We start from the raw sequence: 18,270 nt of genomic DNA on the forward strand, positions 1-18,270 counted from the left end.
TTTCTCATTATATAAACGGTTTACTAAAAGCAGAATTTAACCTGGAAACCACCTGAACAGCCGGACAGGAGGTCTGAGGTCAACATCACACAGTTAAAAGGCACCAGACAATGCACAGTCTACATTTTGGTCACTGTAGGCCCACAGGCCTGTCTGGCCTTTATTCAGTCTGTCTTGAGGTCGTCCTCCACTTCCCTGTCTCTCTCTCTCGCTTTCTCTCTCTCTCACACTCTCACACACACACACACACACACACACACACACACACACACTACTTCACACAGTCTTCTCCTCTCCCGTGATGAACAGGTGAACGGATTTGTTGGACCCGATCATCTGGGCGGCGCGTTCGGCCCCGGTGATGGCTGCCAGTCTGTGTGTGTCGTAGCGGGAGTACAGGGCCGTGCAGGTGAGAGCGGAAGAGCTGGTGCTGGACTGCAGCATGTTACACACCTCACTGTAGAAGTGAGCGTAGGTGGGCAGACCATAAAAGACCAGGTTCTGAATTCCCTTTATGGAGTATCTGTAGAGGGGGAGAGAAAGGGAGAGATGACATTTGCTGTGATTCTTAAACAAAATGAGAATTTGATTATTATTTATTTCTAATTTGACAATGTTTCTGTTAATTATTTACACTGTGGTCTACTAAACTTGTCTAGTGCGCCCCCAAGTGGTTGAAAATTCAGTTGAGCTGTCTGTAACTTCACCTCTATTAAGAACAAAACAAAGGAGAGCTTTCCCACCATTACACCCCACTAGCCCAAGCCTGGTATTAGGCATGGTGCCACTTAGAGCTTGGCAATACGGCAATATTTTAACCGTATTGTGATAAATTTTGTTGTTGTGGTTCACAATATGCTTTTATGAGTGTATTGTGAATATCGTCAGTGCTTACAGAGCCCTGATTAACTGCATGTTTAATTACAAAGAGTGTAACCAGTCTTATTTAATTCAATACGGTGAAGCATATTTTAAATAAACATCACTGTACTCAGTATGAGAGAGTATCTGGACAGCATTTTTATTTTATTTTACCCCATTTGTGCATTTAGTCTACATGACAAAATATTGCGATAAATATAGTAAGAAATGTCTTTAAATATCGTGATTTTTTCTCACATTGCCCAGCTCTAGTGCCAATAGGTTCATCAATGTTGCTCTGCTCCAGAGTCCTATTCTATTGGCAGTACTTTTCTACAGGGACTAGAGAAGCTGCTTGTGTGTGTGTGTGTGTGTGCATTTGCACATCGCTGTCAACAATGGAGGCAGCTTAAAGTAGCTGAATGCACTCATTAGAAGGGGTGTCCACAAACTTTTAGACACATTAGTGTAGCGCTTTAACGGCTGTAACTGTCGCGACAGTGACATCTGGTGGTCGTTGCCCTCAGCTGCTGCCTCTATAGCTTCAGCTGCAGCCTCTATATTGACATTTGAATTTCTGGATGAACGGACCAATAGAAATGCTCCAAAATAATTATAATGATATATGGTAAATTTAATTATATTAAAAATATGACAGTATGAAGTCATCTACCGCTCTACCGGGAGGAACGGATGCGATTGGCTATGGATGCCATGCGCCCAACCACGCCTGCTCATAACGTATTCGGCCTGACTCCACCCCTTTCTTACAGCTGCTCTTCTACTTATAATATTAAAAAAGGTAATCATCAGACAGACAGACAGACAGACAGACCTCTTGTAGAAGTGGAATCTCTCGGAGAAGAGCAGGAACTGCTTCTCTCCTATCTGGAAGTGATGGCGGGTTCGCGAGACCTCCGACCGCTTGGAATACTCGCTGATGCTGCCGAAGCTGACGTCCTCCTTCTTCAAGAAGTTCCGCAAGCGCACGAAGTCGAAGTAGCTCGGCACGTAGATCAGCGTGTGGGACATGACTGAGTCCCTGAACTGCGGGAGCACCTTCTCCACAAAGAACTGGAACCTAGAGCATCATGGGAAATGTAGTAATTTGCATTAAGCCGCAGAGTTTTGGCTCACACACCCACACACACATATATCTTCCAATACATGCAAAGCCAGCCACTGCCTCGGTCGCTGGGCATTGCCCGGAAAGTGCATGGCAATTTGAGCTCTCTCGGGACTCCTGGGGGCTGCTGATGGTAAAGAGGCATGGCTCTAGTTTTGAACTCGCCACCTCTGGACCATAGTGGCAAGGCATAAGACCGCTGAGACACCAAAAAGGCCCCAATGTTTGGTTTTAAAGCCTCGTGATTTGGTAGAGAGGGCTCCCTCTAGTGTTCAGTGAACAGAATGACACTCTTCTAACCTGGCGTCCTGGTCCATGAAAGTGTCAGCTTGGAACATCTGGAACACATGTGGGAGCTGCACCAGCACCTGGCAGATGGAGCCCACCTTTGGGAGGTTCTTAGTAGCAACCTGAGAGAGAGAGAGAGAGAGAGAGAGAGGGAGAGAGAGACACACTTGTTAACTCCTGGCTAGTTGAGGAGAACACCTGATAGTAGGGTCAGATGGAGGAACCGCTCCAGAGTTTTTATGAGACCGGCCCGAGAGAATGGAAGCTAATGGAAGCTTATGCCCACCAATTAGCATGATGCTAAATGCACCTTCTAATATCATCACCACACATGGCAGTGGAACCCTTGGTGCCTTGTAGACCATCAGCAAAAGTCGCCCCCCCCCCCAGGTACCTGTCCAGCGTAGTTGTGGCAGTGTTTGGAGAAGATGCTGTTGATCTGTGGCTCTGAGATGGCACTGAATATCAGCGTCTGCCTGTAATACTGAGCCCAGTTGTTCAGATTCCACATCCGCACCCGGGAAAAGTCCACGCCGTGAGAGTCCAGCGGCTGCAGGTTCATGTGCTTTACTATGTGCTGGAGAGGGAAAAAAAACCCCAAAAAACATTATATCATTATTATTAATTATAAAAAAATAAATAAAATTAATTCATAAAAAACAATTGTTTTGTGCACGTTCCTGTAGAACCAGGGCAAAGCCAAAGCCCTTTTCTCCCAACTAGGACGAGAAGGGGGAAATGAATTCAATAAATAAATGCAAATCATACACATTCATATATTTTACTTGTTTTTTGTTTAACTTGCCAGTTTTTTCACTGTTTCCTTAAAAAAAACAATAATAATAACGTTAATAATAAAATAAATGTTAAATAAATATACAAAATTAAAAAATGTTTTAAAAATCATATATATATAATAATAATAAAATAAATAAATACATTTTGCAGTTCAGGAATGTTTACCAGCTCAGTCTCTACATAAAAAGACATTCAACAGCTTGTTTCGAGAAATATTAAAACTATCATTAATATCAAAAATAAGTCAAAATAATAGGAGGGGGGCCACCAGCCTTAAAAAACTGCCACCAGCGAAAAACACCTCAACAGTGCACTGCTAGTGTCACCCAGCCCTGGTGGCTCTCACCATCACATGCTCCCAGTTCTGCATGAGGAACACGTCCGTCTGGTCCAGCACCAGCAGCTCGATGGAGGACAGGAAGTCGAAATCTCTCTGAGCTTCGCCCTCCACGCCCAGCAGCGTCCGCAAACCCAGCGGAGACGCGACGATGATGTCGGAGGAGTAGAACGGAGAGTAGAGCCGCATGCTGCGCTTCATGATGGACACGCCTGATGAAAGGAGATGGAGGAAGGGCAGCAATTAGGCCGCGCTTAGGACAGGGCCTGGGCAATGTGATGATATACACTATATGTCCAAAAGTTTGTGGACACCCTTTTTTAATGAATGCATCCAGCCACTTTAAGTTGCACCCATTGCCGACACTGCTTCAGAAAGTCCTATTCTATTGGCAGGACTTCTTCTCTACAGGGACTAGACAAACTGTGTGTGTGCATTTGCACATCTGTGTCAGCAATAGGTGCAACTTGAAGAGGCTGAATGCATTCATTAGAAGGAGTGTCCACAAATTTGTGGACATTTAAACTGAAGGTATTGCAAAATGACAACAATGGCTGGAGCTGTCCAACTGTCCAATCAGGCGCTTCTGAGGCACTGTAATGTACCTATCCTGAAGTGGTCGTCCACGTTGCCCGAAAACACAGCGTTGTAATCGTCCGGCCGGTGCAGGTTTGGTGGCCGGTCGTCTGGGTCTTCTCCGTACTCGTCCTTAAACCTCTTCTTATTGCTGACTTCCATCTTCTTTCCTTTGGGCTCCAGCAGACTGATGAAGGTCTGCACTACCCGCAGAGCACCATCCCGGAACGGCACCAGGATCAGTACCTGCAGGAAGACCGGAGGTCAATGCGAGCAGCATGTCCAGCCCTGAACAATACTTATCTGAGCAGCACATTCACAACAAGAAAGCTAACAAGCGCTGTGGAGCGCCCCCTACGCTTCCTGCAATGTATTACAGTCTGTCAGAATGAGTGTGTGGATCATATGATCATTATAGAGCATTATAGAGCGCCCCCTACTCTTCCTGTAGTGTATTACAGTCTGTCAGAAAGAGCGTGTGGATCATATGAGCATTATAGAGCGCCCCCTACGCTTCCTGTAGTGTACTACAGTCTGTCAGAATGAGCGTGTGGATCATATGAGCATTATAGAGCATTATAGAGCGCCCCCTACGCTTCCTGTAGTGTATTACAGTCTGTCAGAATGAGTGTGTGGATCATATGAACATTATAGAGCATTATAGAGTGCCCCCTACTCTTCCTGTAGTGTATTACAGTCTGTCAGAATGAGTGTGTGGATCATATGATCATTATAGAGCATTATAGAGCGCCCCCTACGCTTCCTGTAGTGTACTACAGTCTGTCAGAATGAGCGTGTGGATCATATGAGCATTATAGAGCATTATAGAGCGCCCCCTACGCTTCCTGTAGTGTATTACAGTCTGTCAGAATGAGCGTGTGGATCATTTGATCATTATAGAGCATTATAGAGTGCCCCCTACTCTTCCTATAGTGTATTACAGTCTGTCAGAATGAGTGTGTGGATCATATGATCATTATAGAGCATTATAGAGCGCCCCCTACGCCTCCTGTAGTGTATTACAGTCTGTCAGAAAGAGCGTGTGGATCATATGAGCATTATAGAGCGCCCCCTACGCTTCCTGTAGTGTACTACAGTCTGTCAGAATGAGCGTGTGGATCATATGAGCATTATAGAGCATTATAGAGCGCCCCCTACGCTTCCTGTAGTGTATTACAGTCTGTCAGAATGAGCGTGTGGATCATTTGATCATTATAGAGCACTATAGAGCGCCCCCTACGCTTCCTGTAGTGCATCAGAAGTGGTGTGTGTTACCTTTGGTCTGGTCAGCCCCTGGTCTCTGAAATCCTCCTCTTCCTCCCCCTTAGCCTCCTTTAACCGGGCATTATGAGCAAGAACTCTAGAGTTGGCCTTTAGGACATGGTTGAGGGCATGCAGGCAGTATGCCCGCCGAACTTCTGGACCCTCAACCAGAGGAGAGCATTCTGGGTAATAAACGTCCCTGTAGGATCCTGCGGCAGACAGAAAACCCACGTTACTAATGCACCTACATCTGCACTGGACGCCCCAGATTATCCCCCACATCTGCACGTACCCATGAGCCCCAGCAGCTCCTTCTGCAGATCTGTGAGGTCGGATGCAGCGCCCTCCTCAGGCTGGTTGAGGGAGCGCCAGTTCATCTCCAACGATTTGTGGAAGTGAGGGAGGGGGAGAGAGGAAGCCTGTCCAATGGGGGGGAACCGATCCAGGGGGGACGCACACTGCAGCACACCCAGCCTGGACCACTGGACGAACAGAAAAGCGACAAACATTAAAGCTGAAGATCGAGGCTAATGGAAGCTTACGTCCACCAATTAGCATGATGCTAACTGCGTTGCTAACTACTAAAATACTGCTCATCTCTGCTGCTAAAAGCCATTTTTTACTGGATAATTCTGGATGATTCTTCTCCTACCTTAACCTGAGTCCTGATCTTTGAGCCCTCGGAGACGTTCTTCACCTCCTTATCGCTCAGCTCCGTCTCTTGGCGCTTCAGAAATGTGTCTGTGTTGCAAAAGAGACGAGACAACAGTATTTACCATTTGAGACGGACACAGATGACTGCCTGGAGAGCAGGGAGGGTGAGGGGCCTTGCTCAAGAGCCTAACAATCGACCCCACAACAAGGGGGGGTGGGGGGTATGGGGAAACGCTAGATCTTAATAAATCTATGTAAAATATTTTGTGTATATATATATATATATATATGTAAATGTATAAAATAATTATATATATATAGAAAACAAAGAGAAAAACTTGAAATGTAAACATATGTAAATGATATGAATTTCAGTAAAGTGGTAATAACTGTGATAAATATGGAACATTATTATTTTTATTTATTGCACACATATTAAATTACAAAACTATTATTACTGCACAGATGAACCGAGGTGTCACACGCTGAAAGAGGAGTTATAGAGTTTATCGGCCACAGGTAGAAATGACCTCCTGTGGCGCTCTGTGGTGATTTTCGTAGAATTTAAGTATTTAAGGTGGAATGGACAGTTAGCATAAGAACCAGCTTCAGCTTTGGCTGCTAACTGGTGACGTTGCCGCTCTTATCAGTTCAAATCTCACAGACGGACTCGGTCTGTTTGTCTGGGGGAGTTTTATTTATTTATTTATTGTTAAATAAGAAGCAGATAGATCGGATAGAGCAAACCTAATGATCGGAAGCTGCTCAGAACCTTAAAAACCTTCAAAAAGGCTGGATTAGACCCCGATCGGGACGGGACATCTCCACCAAAACGGACCCCGTAAAGCTTCTCTTACCCTCCTCACCGCTGCTGTCCGCCTTCTCCTGCTCTTCCTCCGCCGGCAGGTTGGACTCCAGACAGAACTCCTCCTCATGAGCTTTATCCACAAACTCTCCGTCCAGCTCTTCCTCTCCGTCCCCCTTCTCCTCTCCAGACGCAGCTTTCTGTGCTTTCTCAGAGCTCCCATCATCTACCCCTTCTTCTTCCTCCTTCTCCTCCTCCTTCTCCCCATCACCATCATCTTCCTCACTTTCTACTGCATCATCATCATCCTGCTCCTCATCATCATCATCTTCTACATTCAAAAAGAGAGAGAGCGAAAACATACACTTAATGGACAAAAGTATTGGGACACCTGCTCATTCCCTGTTACTTTGGGAATCAAGGCTATTAAAAAGAGCTGATCCTGCTTCTGTTGGAGTAACTGTCTCTACTGTCCAGAGAAGAAGACTTTCTACTAGATTCTGAAGAAACATTGCTGTGAGAATTTGATTGCATTCAACTGCAAGAGGACTAGTGATGTTAAGTAACTTTACAGCTTTTGAGCTTTAGCGCTGGTGCTATGAGGCTAATGTAACAGTGCTAGCAATGCTTGCGTATACACCGATTAGCATGGGGCTAACATCACCACACATGCTCCTCAAAGTCACATCAGATAGCAAAGACGACTTCGATCACTAAGCTAACCTTCATCAGGGTCCACCAATTCATCTTCTGCACCATCTTCATCCTCTTCTTCATCACTCTCCTCTTCCTCGCTGTAATCGCCCACATTTTGGCTTATTGTTGACAGCAGCTGTTGATAGGCAGACGGTTTCTCCCCCTCTTCTTCCACATCTTCATCGCTCTCAGGCCTCAAGCGTTCAGGACTGTTAGGCTGTGAAGGCAAATGGAAAGATCTAACGTATCTAATGCAAACATCTACAGCACACAGCCTGGCCTCCTCACACCAGCCAGCTCTTGTCCAGCATAGGTTCTGCTGGTCTACCAGCATGACCACACTTACCTTGCTGACCGCAATGACCAGCCTGACCAGTATTACCACACTTTTACCCCACCATGACCAAGCTGGTAGACCACCATGATCAGCACGACCACACTAGTCCAGTATGACCAATCCTGTCCATACTGTTCCACCAGTATGACCAATTTAACCAAAGTGGCTGACCATCTTGACCACCAGTATGACCACCTTGACCTTGGTCAAGTTCTTCATGCTGTAAGACCTAGCTAGTCCATCAAACACAAATGAAAACACCCTATACTGGTCAAGAACATAGTTGGGCATCTAGTTGGAGCAGCCTGTCCATACTGCCAGACCACCAGTATGACCAATTTAACCAAACTGGTTGACCATCTTGACCACCAGTATGACCAGCTGGTCCATCAAACGGACCCTATACTGGTCAAGTCATCTTTCAACCACTTTTAAAAGCCACATTAAAAGACCAGCTTAGACCATCGTCTAGACGTCTCGATGACATCTCCATGCACCAGGGGTGGGCCAACGAACACCGCCCACTGCCCGGTTTCTTAAAGTCCAATGGAGCTGAACAAGCTCTATATATATATATATATATATATATATATATATATATATATATATATATATATATATATTTATTTATTTATTTAGAATACATAAAATGTTAAATATGAATAAATAAAAAATTCATACATCATATCAAACATATATTGAATCTAAGACTTCCTAAATATAAGCGGAATACTTTTTTTTTTTCATTTTAATAAATAAATAAAAATTTGATAAATCCTCAAGAACAAACACTGGGCGTGACGTCACAAGCTACTTTTAAGATAAGCTCATTTTAAGCTTGTTTTGCAATTTTTTAAAATGTGATGACAATAATAATAATAATAATAATAATAATTTAAAAATAAGAATGTTATTTTATTCTGATTTTATCGGGGACTTTTGCAGGTACTTACCAAGCGGACTATCTGTGTTCTCTCTCGTCTGTCAGGAACACTTTAACATAAAAAACAGAAATAAATTATGTTGTTTATTGTTGTTAATATGTTAATTTGTATTAATAATACGTGTTTATGTTCTTATCTGCTCGTTTAAACACGAGGTTAACGCTGTTTATTGAGCTAAAATCTGGAATTGTCCGTTCCACCTTAAATGCTGCAGCAGTTACATTCTGGCGCCTCAGGCGCCAGAATGTAACTGCTGCAGCATTTAAGGTGGAACGGACAATTCCAAAAACACGCGAATAAAGGCGGTAAATTAAACGCAGCCGATCTCACTCATCGTGAAAAGGATGCTCCTCTCCAAACTCCTTCAGATGCTTCTTCTGTTTTTTACTCAAACTGCTTAAATCCTGATGTTTTTGCCTCCTTTTCCCCATTTTACAAAACACGTGTGTCCCGACCGGCGCCTTCCCCTGTTTACGTTTTCCGCGCAGCTCCGCTGCCACCTGTCGGCCTGGAGGAGTATTACACACCGCCTGAGAACTGGTAGACCTAATAACAGTCGAAAAAATTAATCAGCCGGTGATTAAAACACTACTAATTAAAGTAGCTGAATTAGGTGAATTAAGCAAATACTTTTAATTCATGAGTATGGGTCACAAACCTGAAGAAACGTTTAAGTGGCTTTCAAAAAATAAAGAAATAAAATAGACCCTTTAAATACAAAAATGCTAATCGACTAATAGAATATTAATAAAAGAAAGGATAAATATATCCTAATAATTATAATATATAAGCTTAATTGGTTCCCACTTTAAGTTGCTATAGACTAGAAGCCAGGGTGAAATGGTTTGAAATACCTGGTGGTTGCTATGGTGTTGCTATGGAGTTGTTTTGTGCTTGCTAGGGTGTTGCTTGGTGGTTGCTACGCAGTTGCTATGGTATCCCAGGTGGTGGCAAAGGTGCCTCCGGCGTGTGTGTCACTGTATCCCAGGTGGTTGCGATGGTGTTGCTATGTGGTTGTTATGGAGTTATTTCGTTTTTCTTGCTAGGGTGTTGCTAGGTGGTTAGTAGGCAGCTGCTATGTCACCTGTTGCTAGGTGGTTGCTATGGTGTTTGTAGGTGCTTGGTGTAAAGTCGATAAGTGATTGTTGCCATGTTTCTAGGTTGCCAGTGTGTTGCTAGGCAGCTGCTATGAAATCCTAGGTGGTTTCTATGGGGTTGCTAGGTGATTGCTATGATGTTGCTATGGTGTTGCTCAGCGGCTGCTATAAAGTTGATTAGTGATTTCTGCGATGTTTCTAGGTGATAGCTAGACAGTTCATATGATATCATAGGTGGTTGCTGTGGTGTTGCTAGGTGCTTGGTATGAAGTCGATTAGTGATTGCTGCAATGTTTCTAGACGATTGCTAGGCAGTTGCTATGGTATCCCATGTTGTTGCAATGGTGTTGCTATGTGGAGTTAGTTGCTAGGGTGTTGCTAGGCGGTTGCCAGTGTATTGTTAGGTGGATACTAGGCAGCCGCTATGGTATCCTAGGCGATTTCTATGGGGTTGCTAGGTGGCTGCTATGAAGCTAATTAGTGATTCCTAGACAGTTGGTATGGTGTGCTAGGTGGTTGCTATGGTGTTGCTAAGTGGCTCCTATGAAGTCGATTACTTATTGCTATAATGTTCCGAGTTGCTATACAGTTGTTATGATGTGCCAGGCAATTGCTATGATATCCCATGTGGTTGCAATGGTGTTGCTATGTGGTTGTTATGGAGTTAGTTTTTCTTGCTAGGGTGTTGCTAGGCGGTTGCCAGTGTAATGTTTGGTGCTTACTAGGCAGCCGCTGTGGTATCCTAGGTGGATTCTATGGGGTTGCTAGGTGATTGTTGCTGAGTGGCTGCTATAAAGTTATAAAGGGTATTGCTAGGTGGTTAGTAGGCAGCTGCCATGGCCTTCAAGGTGGTTTCAATTATTGCTATGATGTTGCTAGGTGGTTGCTATGAGGTTGGTTAGTGACTGCTGCAATGTTTCTAGGTGTTGCTAGGTTACTAGAGGTAACTGAACTCTTTTAGTGCTCCTAACGCATGAACACATCCACTCTGTCCCCGGTCTTGGGCCGTCTGCAGGCGCGTATGTGCAGCTTTGCAGTAAAGGCCCTGCAAGGCCCCACTGTGCTCTGCTCTACGCCAGGGAATTATAGCGGATCTGATATGAGACCTTTGTAGGGATCTAACTGCTGTTTGGCGCTGTGTGTGTATGTGTGTGTGAGAGTGTGTGTGTGTGTGTGTGTGTGAGTGCAGGAAAATATGCATTTGATTTGATCAGTGAAAATCATTCCATTTGCCTTAAACCAAAACACATGCGCCGTTACCAAATACGGTGCATTTTTCAACCTTATTTATACAGTTATTTATTTATTTCTCCCAGCGAGCGCTGCGTAACCCCCCTCCAGCTTCTGATACCATATGGTGCCTGATTATGAGGACAGGGATTTTAAAGCGTATGCCTTGCCGGTGATTAGGATGCCTATTAATAACACCGGGGCAGGCCGCCAGCCAAAACAAGGAACACTGAAACGAATGAACCCACACACTTCAGCGCTTACAGCAGAGTCATAAACGCACCAAAGGTTAGAAAAATAGAGTCCCGTGCCAACTTGGAGAGGGGTATGCGTCCCCGACTCCCCTCAAAGGCTCCAGCTCCGGCGTTCCATGGTGTGTTTTAACGTCTGTATAGGTTTGGAAATGGGAACAGTTCATTGGCACGTCCCTCTTTTGAGGTCAAGAGGTCAAACACATGTTTGGTTTTCCTTAATTTAGCTTCCTTAATTATGGATCTACAATAATGTAGTCTATCATAGACATGCTCTAAAAGTCTCTTCCTGATTACTGACGTGCAGTTAGCATCATGCTAATTGTTTAGGCGCCGGCCTCCACTACTCCATCACGGCCTCCCCGTAGATAGTGTCTTGTCTTTGCTAATCAAACAGATTTAAGCTAAGCAGGGTAAGCAACCCTAAAGCAGCCATCATTATGCAATATATGGACACGAGTATTGGGACACCTGCATTGCATTGATTGCATTGCAGCAAGAGCATTAGTTAGTGAGGTCAGGATGTTGGATGATGATCACCACCCCACCTCATCATCCTCAACTCATCCCAACTCATCTTATCCTAAAAGTATTGGATGGAGCTCCACCACCACCATCATTCAAGAGAACACAGCTCTTCCACTGCTCCACAGCTCCTCAATGCCGGGGGGCTGTAGTACCCCTCTACTAGCCCACGCCTGGCATTAGGCAGCATGGAGCCAATAGGTTCATGATGTTGATCTGCTCCAGAGAGTCCTATTCTATTGGCAGTGTTTTGCACTGTAGCTATGAGGCTATAGCTAACGCATAACGGAGGCTTATACACTCTGTGTTAAGTCAATATGAGCCTATTAGCCACGTAGCAGCAAAGCGAAGGATGCTAAACACTCGGAAATCTTGGGAAAGCTTCAGTCATGGATGAGCGGTGAAGACGGCCTGCTAGTTTTGAGACGCTGCTCAGTGAATTCAATTCTTCAACCCGTTTTAAACGTCCTCGGCCTGGTGTTTTACACATAAACTCTGGAGTCCAGACGTACGCTGGCTCGTCGCAGAGCTCAATAAAACGCCAGCCCTCTTAAAGCATTACGGCTGATAATTCATGTAATTCATGCTGACCCGCTGCAGCTGGACGGCATGTGTTCGGATTCGCGATTCTTCTTGAAGTGCTTTCCAACTTATTAAAAGAAATAAACGGCCAAAACAACAGCGCTCTGTGCAAAAACATTCACGTTTATGGGGCACTTGTTAAATTGCCCACATCAGAATCAAAGTGGCTGCGAGCTTTAATTGCTAGCGGAGAATGCTGCAGCCTGGCAGGGGCTTGGAAAGAGCAACAGCAGGCCGGAGGCACATGACGTGTGTGTGTGTGTGTGTGTGTGTGTGTGGTGGCAGAGGGCCAGGACAGTGTGTGAGATTCCATACGTTTCTTCTGTGAAGGAATATGCAGTTGGAGAGCACATTCAGAGCCATGAAGGCCGTGTTAAAACGCGTTAGCTTGGAGCATAAATCTTCTTTATTTATAAGCTAACTGCGCTAACGCTAATGTACATTTCATCTGAAGGTGTTATCTGTAGGTTATTATTGTCTGTATGTTTTATTGGCTCTTCACCGTACAGTTTGTAGGACACTAATACCAGGTGTTTGAGGCCTGAAGTTAGCCTCTTTACCTTTACGCTACAGCTTTGAGGCTAGCGTAGCTAAGCTTGTTTGTGGTTGCATGTATTTACACTGTTTGGTGGTGTTGTGCTACAACGGAACACTAGAGGGCAACGCAGCCCCAGGAGACAGGAGCCAAACTTCTGGAACTGACAAAGTCTTAGGGTGAGAATACTGAGGTTTAGGTTTAGAGGACACTGGAGACACACGGGTGTTCACCATGGTTGGGATGTCCTAACCAGGGGGCTTCAAACCATGGCAGTGTGTGTGTGTGTGTGTGTGTGTGTGTGTGAGGGTGGTGTATCTCAAAAACCATGCAGCTACGTTAAAGAACAGCAACTTTTACTCGTTTACTTAAAAAAAGACTAATACCTAAAAGCCCTAATATATATATATATATATATATATATAGAGAGAGAGAGAGAGAGAGAAAGAGAGGGCATGTTATCATGTTATTATTACCAAAAATTCTTACATCTATATATATTATTTTTTAATTTTATTACATATACATTCTAGCATATATATATATATATATATATATATATATATATATATATATATATATATATATATATGTAAGAATGTATATGCCTGTAATGTAATAATAATATGCCTAAAATGGGCTTATTTTTATATGCAATAAAAATATTATTTACTATGTATATATATATGTAAGAATGTATATGTAATAAAAAAAAAAATATATATATATATAGATGTAAGAATTTTTGGTAATAATAACATGCACATATGTATTACATTCATGTAAGTATCTGTAATAACATGATATTATTACATATAGATACTTGCATGTATATAAAACATATAGGGTACATTACTATTACATGTATATACTTACATATACACACATATATATAAACTGCATATAGGGCATATTATTACATATAGATACATGTATATAATACATATGTGGTAAATTATTACTAAACACCTGTGAAATCCTGAGAAGTGAGATTGGAGGGGAGTGGGTCAATGAATGTCACTGTTCAGCCTTTCCGGAGGTGTCGTGGGGTCAATTCAGTGACCACTGACAAAGGGAGGTGCCTACCTGATGACCCCTGTACAGAGCCTGAGAGGCCAGACTTAGTCATCATCATCATTCAGTTTGACCAATGGCTGAGGTAGATGCAGGTATATGTAGACCAATCATGGCAGGCGAGAAGGCGGGACTTAAAGAGGTGCAGTTAAACTGCACGCTGTAGAAATCAGTGTGAAACCCTGGACATTTGATGCAATTTAGGAATTGCAGACGTCCTCCGCAGCCTTTATCACTGTTAGATCAAAACCTCGCATCTCCCAACTGAGATCTGGCTTATCTTCTAATGTCACTCTTATAGTCACCCTACAGACATTTTATTAGGTCACTGGACCATTTCACTGATCTGTCCATCATGCAGTGTTCACGCGGTGGATACAGGGGCTGGGCTGTGATTAACTGGCATTGAGAAGCAATACCACACACCATGTCTGTCTGTATGAGTGTGTGTGTATGTGTGTGTGTGTGGCGTGGGTGTCATTTCATTTTCTGTGGAAGCACAGGTGTGCTCAGGTTATTAAAACGAATGTATACACGGTCAATTTCAGGAAGCTACGACAAACATTCCACACACTGACAGACAATACCCTATTCTCCACTGTCTGCGTGTGTGTGTGTGTGTGTGTGTGTGTGTGTGTGTATGAATGTGTGTGTGTGTGTGTGTGTGTGTGTGGTTTTCAGGACAAGAATGCACTGCTTTTGTAATAATACCAGACAAAAGACAGTAATTTATATAATATTATTTATATATAAATACATAGTGGATGTTATTATTGCATAGCAGGCCGGTCTAGAGGAGCCAATTTCACTGACTCACTGACAGACTTTGTTGAAACGCCCATGCGCAAGAACTTCCTCTTGTTTGCCAGATTTTCTGGTACCGTTTCACCTACAACCTAGGCCTACTTGAAACCCCCCAGACACGACATGCTAACTACAGTGGACACCCATGTGTCCCCAGTATCCTCTGTCAAATGTTTTTTAAGATGATGATCAGCACACATCTAACCAGGTACGTCCAAACTTTTGACTGGTACTGTGTAATCGATAGGGTTGAGGACTTAAGAACCTTAGCCTGCTTCATCCATTCCACAACAACCTCTGATGTGAGTCTAGGGTCATTGTCCTGTTGCAATACCCAATTGTGTCCAAGGTTTAACCCTCCAGCTCAACAGCCTAGTGTCTAAACTTTTGATTGGTATTGTGTGTGTATGTGTGTGTGTGTGTGTGTGTAGTACTACACAGGCAAGCCTCTGCAGGTGAGTGGAAGCTTGGCAGGCTCTCTCTGCTCAGGTGGCTGCCCGTTATTGCGACACGAAACAATAATAACAGTAAAACAAAGGTTCCTTCAGCTGAAGAGCGCTGGGTGGGGGAGGAAGAACGCACGGGTGGGGGTGGGAGGGTTGGAGAGGTGGTGTAGGAAGGAGGGGGGCTGCTTTCTGTTACTATTTTGTTACTATCTGTTACTTTTGTTCCAGACCAGAAGCTCACACCTCTCTGTCCTGTAGACCAGCGGTGATTCACACACACTTCAGGACTGGATACACACACACACACACACGTCACTGCATTACATGTATTTAAGTGTAGTACTGCCCTCAGGACACTGAACTGATCATGAGACACACACTCTGTGTATGAAAACCACAACACACACACACACACACACACACACATACACACACAGCGCAATTAGTCATTGTTGTAATGAAATCATAAAGTTGTCATCAGTGGCTGTGGAACATTCCTGTGAGGTCTGCCTCACACACACACACACACACACACACACACACACACACACACACACACACACACACACCGAAGGAACGTTCACACACTCCCAGTTACAGACTGAAGCCCATCTTTTAACCCAGAGCTTCTAAGTGTAGCAAAAGGTACGTAGGTGTTTCTAATAAAGTGGCCAGTGAGTGTAAGCACAAGGTATGTAGGTGTTTCTAATAAAGTGGCCAGTGAGTGGAAGCATGGGGAAATAGGGTGTTTCTAATAAAGTGGCCATTGTGGGTGTGTGTATATATATAATATTGTGAAAAAGTGTATAAACACATCAGGGTAAACCTGCTGAGAGAACCCACTGTGGTCCAACCTCTCAGCCACTGTGTTCACACACACACACACACACACACACCACACACACAATCATATGAGTTTTTAAATACTAAGTCAACATCAGATTCTTCATTTCTTCCCTCAGCTGGATCCCTGTCACTCAACCCTTCCTGCTCTCGTCTTGCTCGTCTTTCTAAGGGTGGATCTCTCTCTCTCTCTCTCTCTGTCTCTCTCTCTCTCTCTCTCTCTCTCTGTCTCTCTCTGTCTCTCTCTCTCTCTCTCTCTCTCTCTGTCTCCCTGTCGCTCTCTCTCTCTCTCTCTGTGAGACTGTGTTTGTCTTCAGCTCCTCTCCCTGCTTTCATTCCCTCAGATGTGGGAACCCAGACCTCACGTTGAAATCAACGGTATTATAAAGAGCTGATTCTGCTTTAGTTGGAGTAACTGTCTCTACTGTCCAGAGAAAAGGACTTTGTACAAGGTTCTGGAGGATGGAGCATTGCTATGAAGATTTGATTGCATTCAGCTACAGATATATTAGTGAGGTCAGGATGTCGGAGGATGATCACCACCCCACCTCATTATCTGTAACTCCCATCTCATCCCATCCAAAAGTACTGTATGGAGCTCCACCACCATCATCATTCCAGAGAACACCACTGTTCTTCCACTGCTCCACAGCTCAATGCTGGGGGGCTTTATACCCCCTCTACTAGCCCACACCTGGCATTAGGCAGCATGGTGCCAATAGGGTCATGATGTTTATCTGCTCAAGAGAGTCTATTCTATTGGCAGTACTTCTTCTCTACAGGGACTAGACAAGCTCTTTGTGTGTGTGTGTGTGTGTGTGTGTGCATTTGCACATCTGTCTCAGCCATAGGCGCAGCTTAAAGTAGGCGAATGTATTCACTAGAAGGGGTGTCCACAAACATTTGGACATACAGTGTAAGTGTAGTCAATTAGCCTAATCTAAATCATCGCACTCTTCCCTCAAAGCGTGTGGAGGTGTTCCGACATCTCTAACAGACCTGATTATGTGGTTTCTGACACTGTAGGACTGTGGGACTCTCTGTTATCTAGGCTGTAGACCAATGGATGGACACGATTCAGACCTCAAGATGGCGGTAATTCCTGGTCCTAGCTATGCAATGCCCCATCTGTTCACTGTAATACAGGCTTTGGGGTAGAAACACACTCATTCATTCGTTCATTAAAAAACTCCACCAACTTTTAAAAATGCTCTGCAAAACTCAGACTGTAAGAAGAGTTTCAGAGTTGGGGTTTGGTGTGAAACTGAGCTTCACTGTAGAGAAACTGACCCTCTCTCATTTCTTAACAGTGGAGTTGGCCATGACTACAACACAGATATTGCCAATATTTAATTTCCTATCCAAACCCACCAGTGAAGCTACACAAGTCTTCTGAGTTTTATATGGAATGATGATGATGATGATGATGGTAAAATAGTGAATAGAGAATCTCAACTAATAGTTTTCTTTAGGGACTACTTTCTGTAGCTGCACTACACCCTGCAGCATGTATCCCTCCACCATTGTAATGATATGCAATTTTAAAAACAGAATTTGAGTTCCTGGCTCAGAAGGAAAGAGTAGTAGGTTAAATATCAGGTGCTCTTTGAAACACGGTGGTCCAGGCCCGTTTCTGTCCTCCAGAACTCACCCCCCACTCCCCCCCTTCTTGGGTGGACGAACGATCCCGTGTCGGACTGGTTGATTGTGCCAGAGATGACTGGTGGAAAGTAACGCTCTCCACAAAGGCCTCCGCGGAGCTCGTCCCGCGCCCCAGAGACGCCGAGCCTCTGCTGGCTTGTCTTCACCTCGGTTTGCCCGAGCCTATCCGCTCAGAGCTCTGGCTTCGGCCTTCTGCTTGGCCCCCCTAATCAGTTCTGCTCAGAGATGCTCGCTAACGAAGCGCGGCTAATTGGTCGACTACGATCTCCGTGGCGATCGGGCGTCATGGATACCGGGTTACCGTGGGTTGTGTTGGGGGGCTGATATTTGATAAATAGGTGGGAATGGGATACAGCGAGAGTAGTGATATGTCAGCCCCCCCCCCAATCACGAACACACTATTGGAAACATATGAAAATACGAAGGCCTTGGACAGACTAGGCTTTCTCCCGTACACTCTCAGAGCTCTCGCACGCTTCTTATTTCTGTCATTTGCCAAACCTGTCAACATCTTGTTTGCTTGTTTACCGCTGGTG

The 18,270-nt window shown here is 44.3% G+C and overlaps 1 protein-coding gene across 1 annotated transcript; it reads right to left on the reverse strand.

The window, feature by feature from the left end:
* utp25 (UTP25 small subunit processor component) lies at positions 1 to 9,155 on the reverse strand. The gene is made up of 13 exons (XM_072676735.1): positions 9,016 to 9,155; positions 8,695 to 8,734; positions 7,432 to 7,621; positions 6,761 to 7,039; positions 5,902 to 5,990; positions 5,542 to 5,731; positions 5,262 to 5,458; positions 4,016 to 4,232; positions 3,420 to 3,622; positions 2,670 to 2,852; positions 2,288 to 2,397; positions 1,697 to 1,942; positions 1 to 523 (listed from the first exon to the last, which is right to left on the reverse strand). The coding sequence occupies exons 1-13, from the start codon at positions 9,114 to 9,116 to the stop codon at positions 277 to 279; spliced, it is 2,292 nt and encodes a 763-aa protein (XP_072532836.1). The 5' UTR covers positions 9,117 to 9,155; the 3' UTR covers positions 1 to 276.
* Positions 9,156 to 18,270: the final 9,115 nt, after the last annotated feature.

This window comes from Salminus brasiliensis, chromosome 4, assembly GCF_030463535.1.
Source record: "Salminus brasiliensis chromosome 4, fSalBra1.hap2, whole genome shotgun sequence".
Taxonomy (NCBI): Eukaryota; Metazoa; Chordata; class Actinopteri; order Characiformes; family Bryconidae; genus Salminus; species Salminus brasiliensis.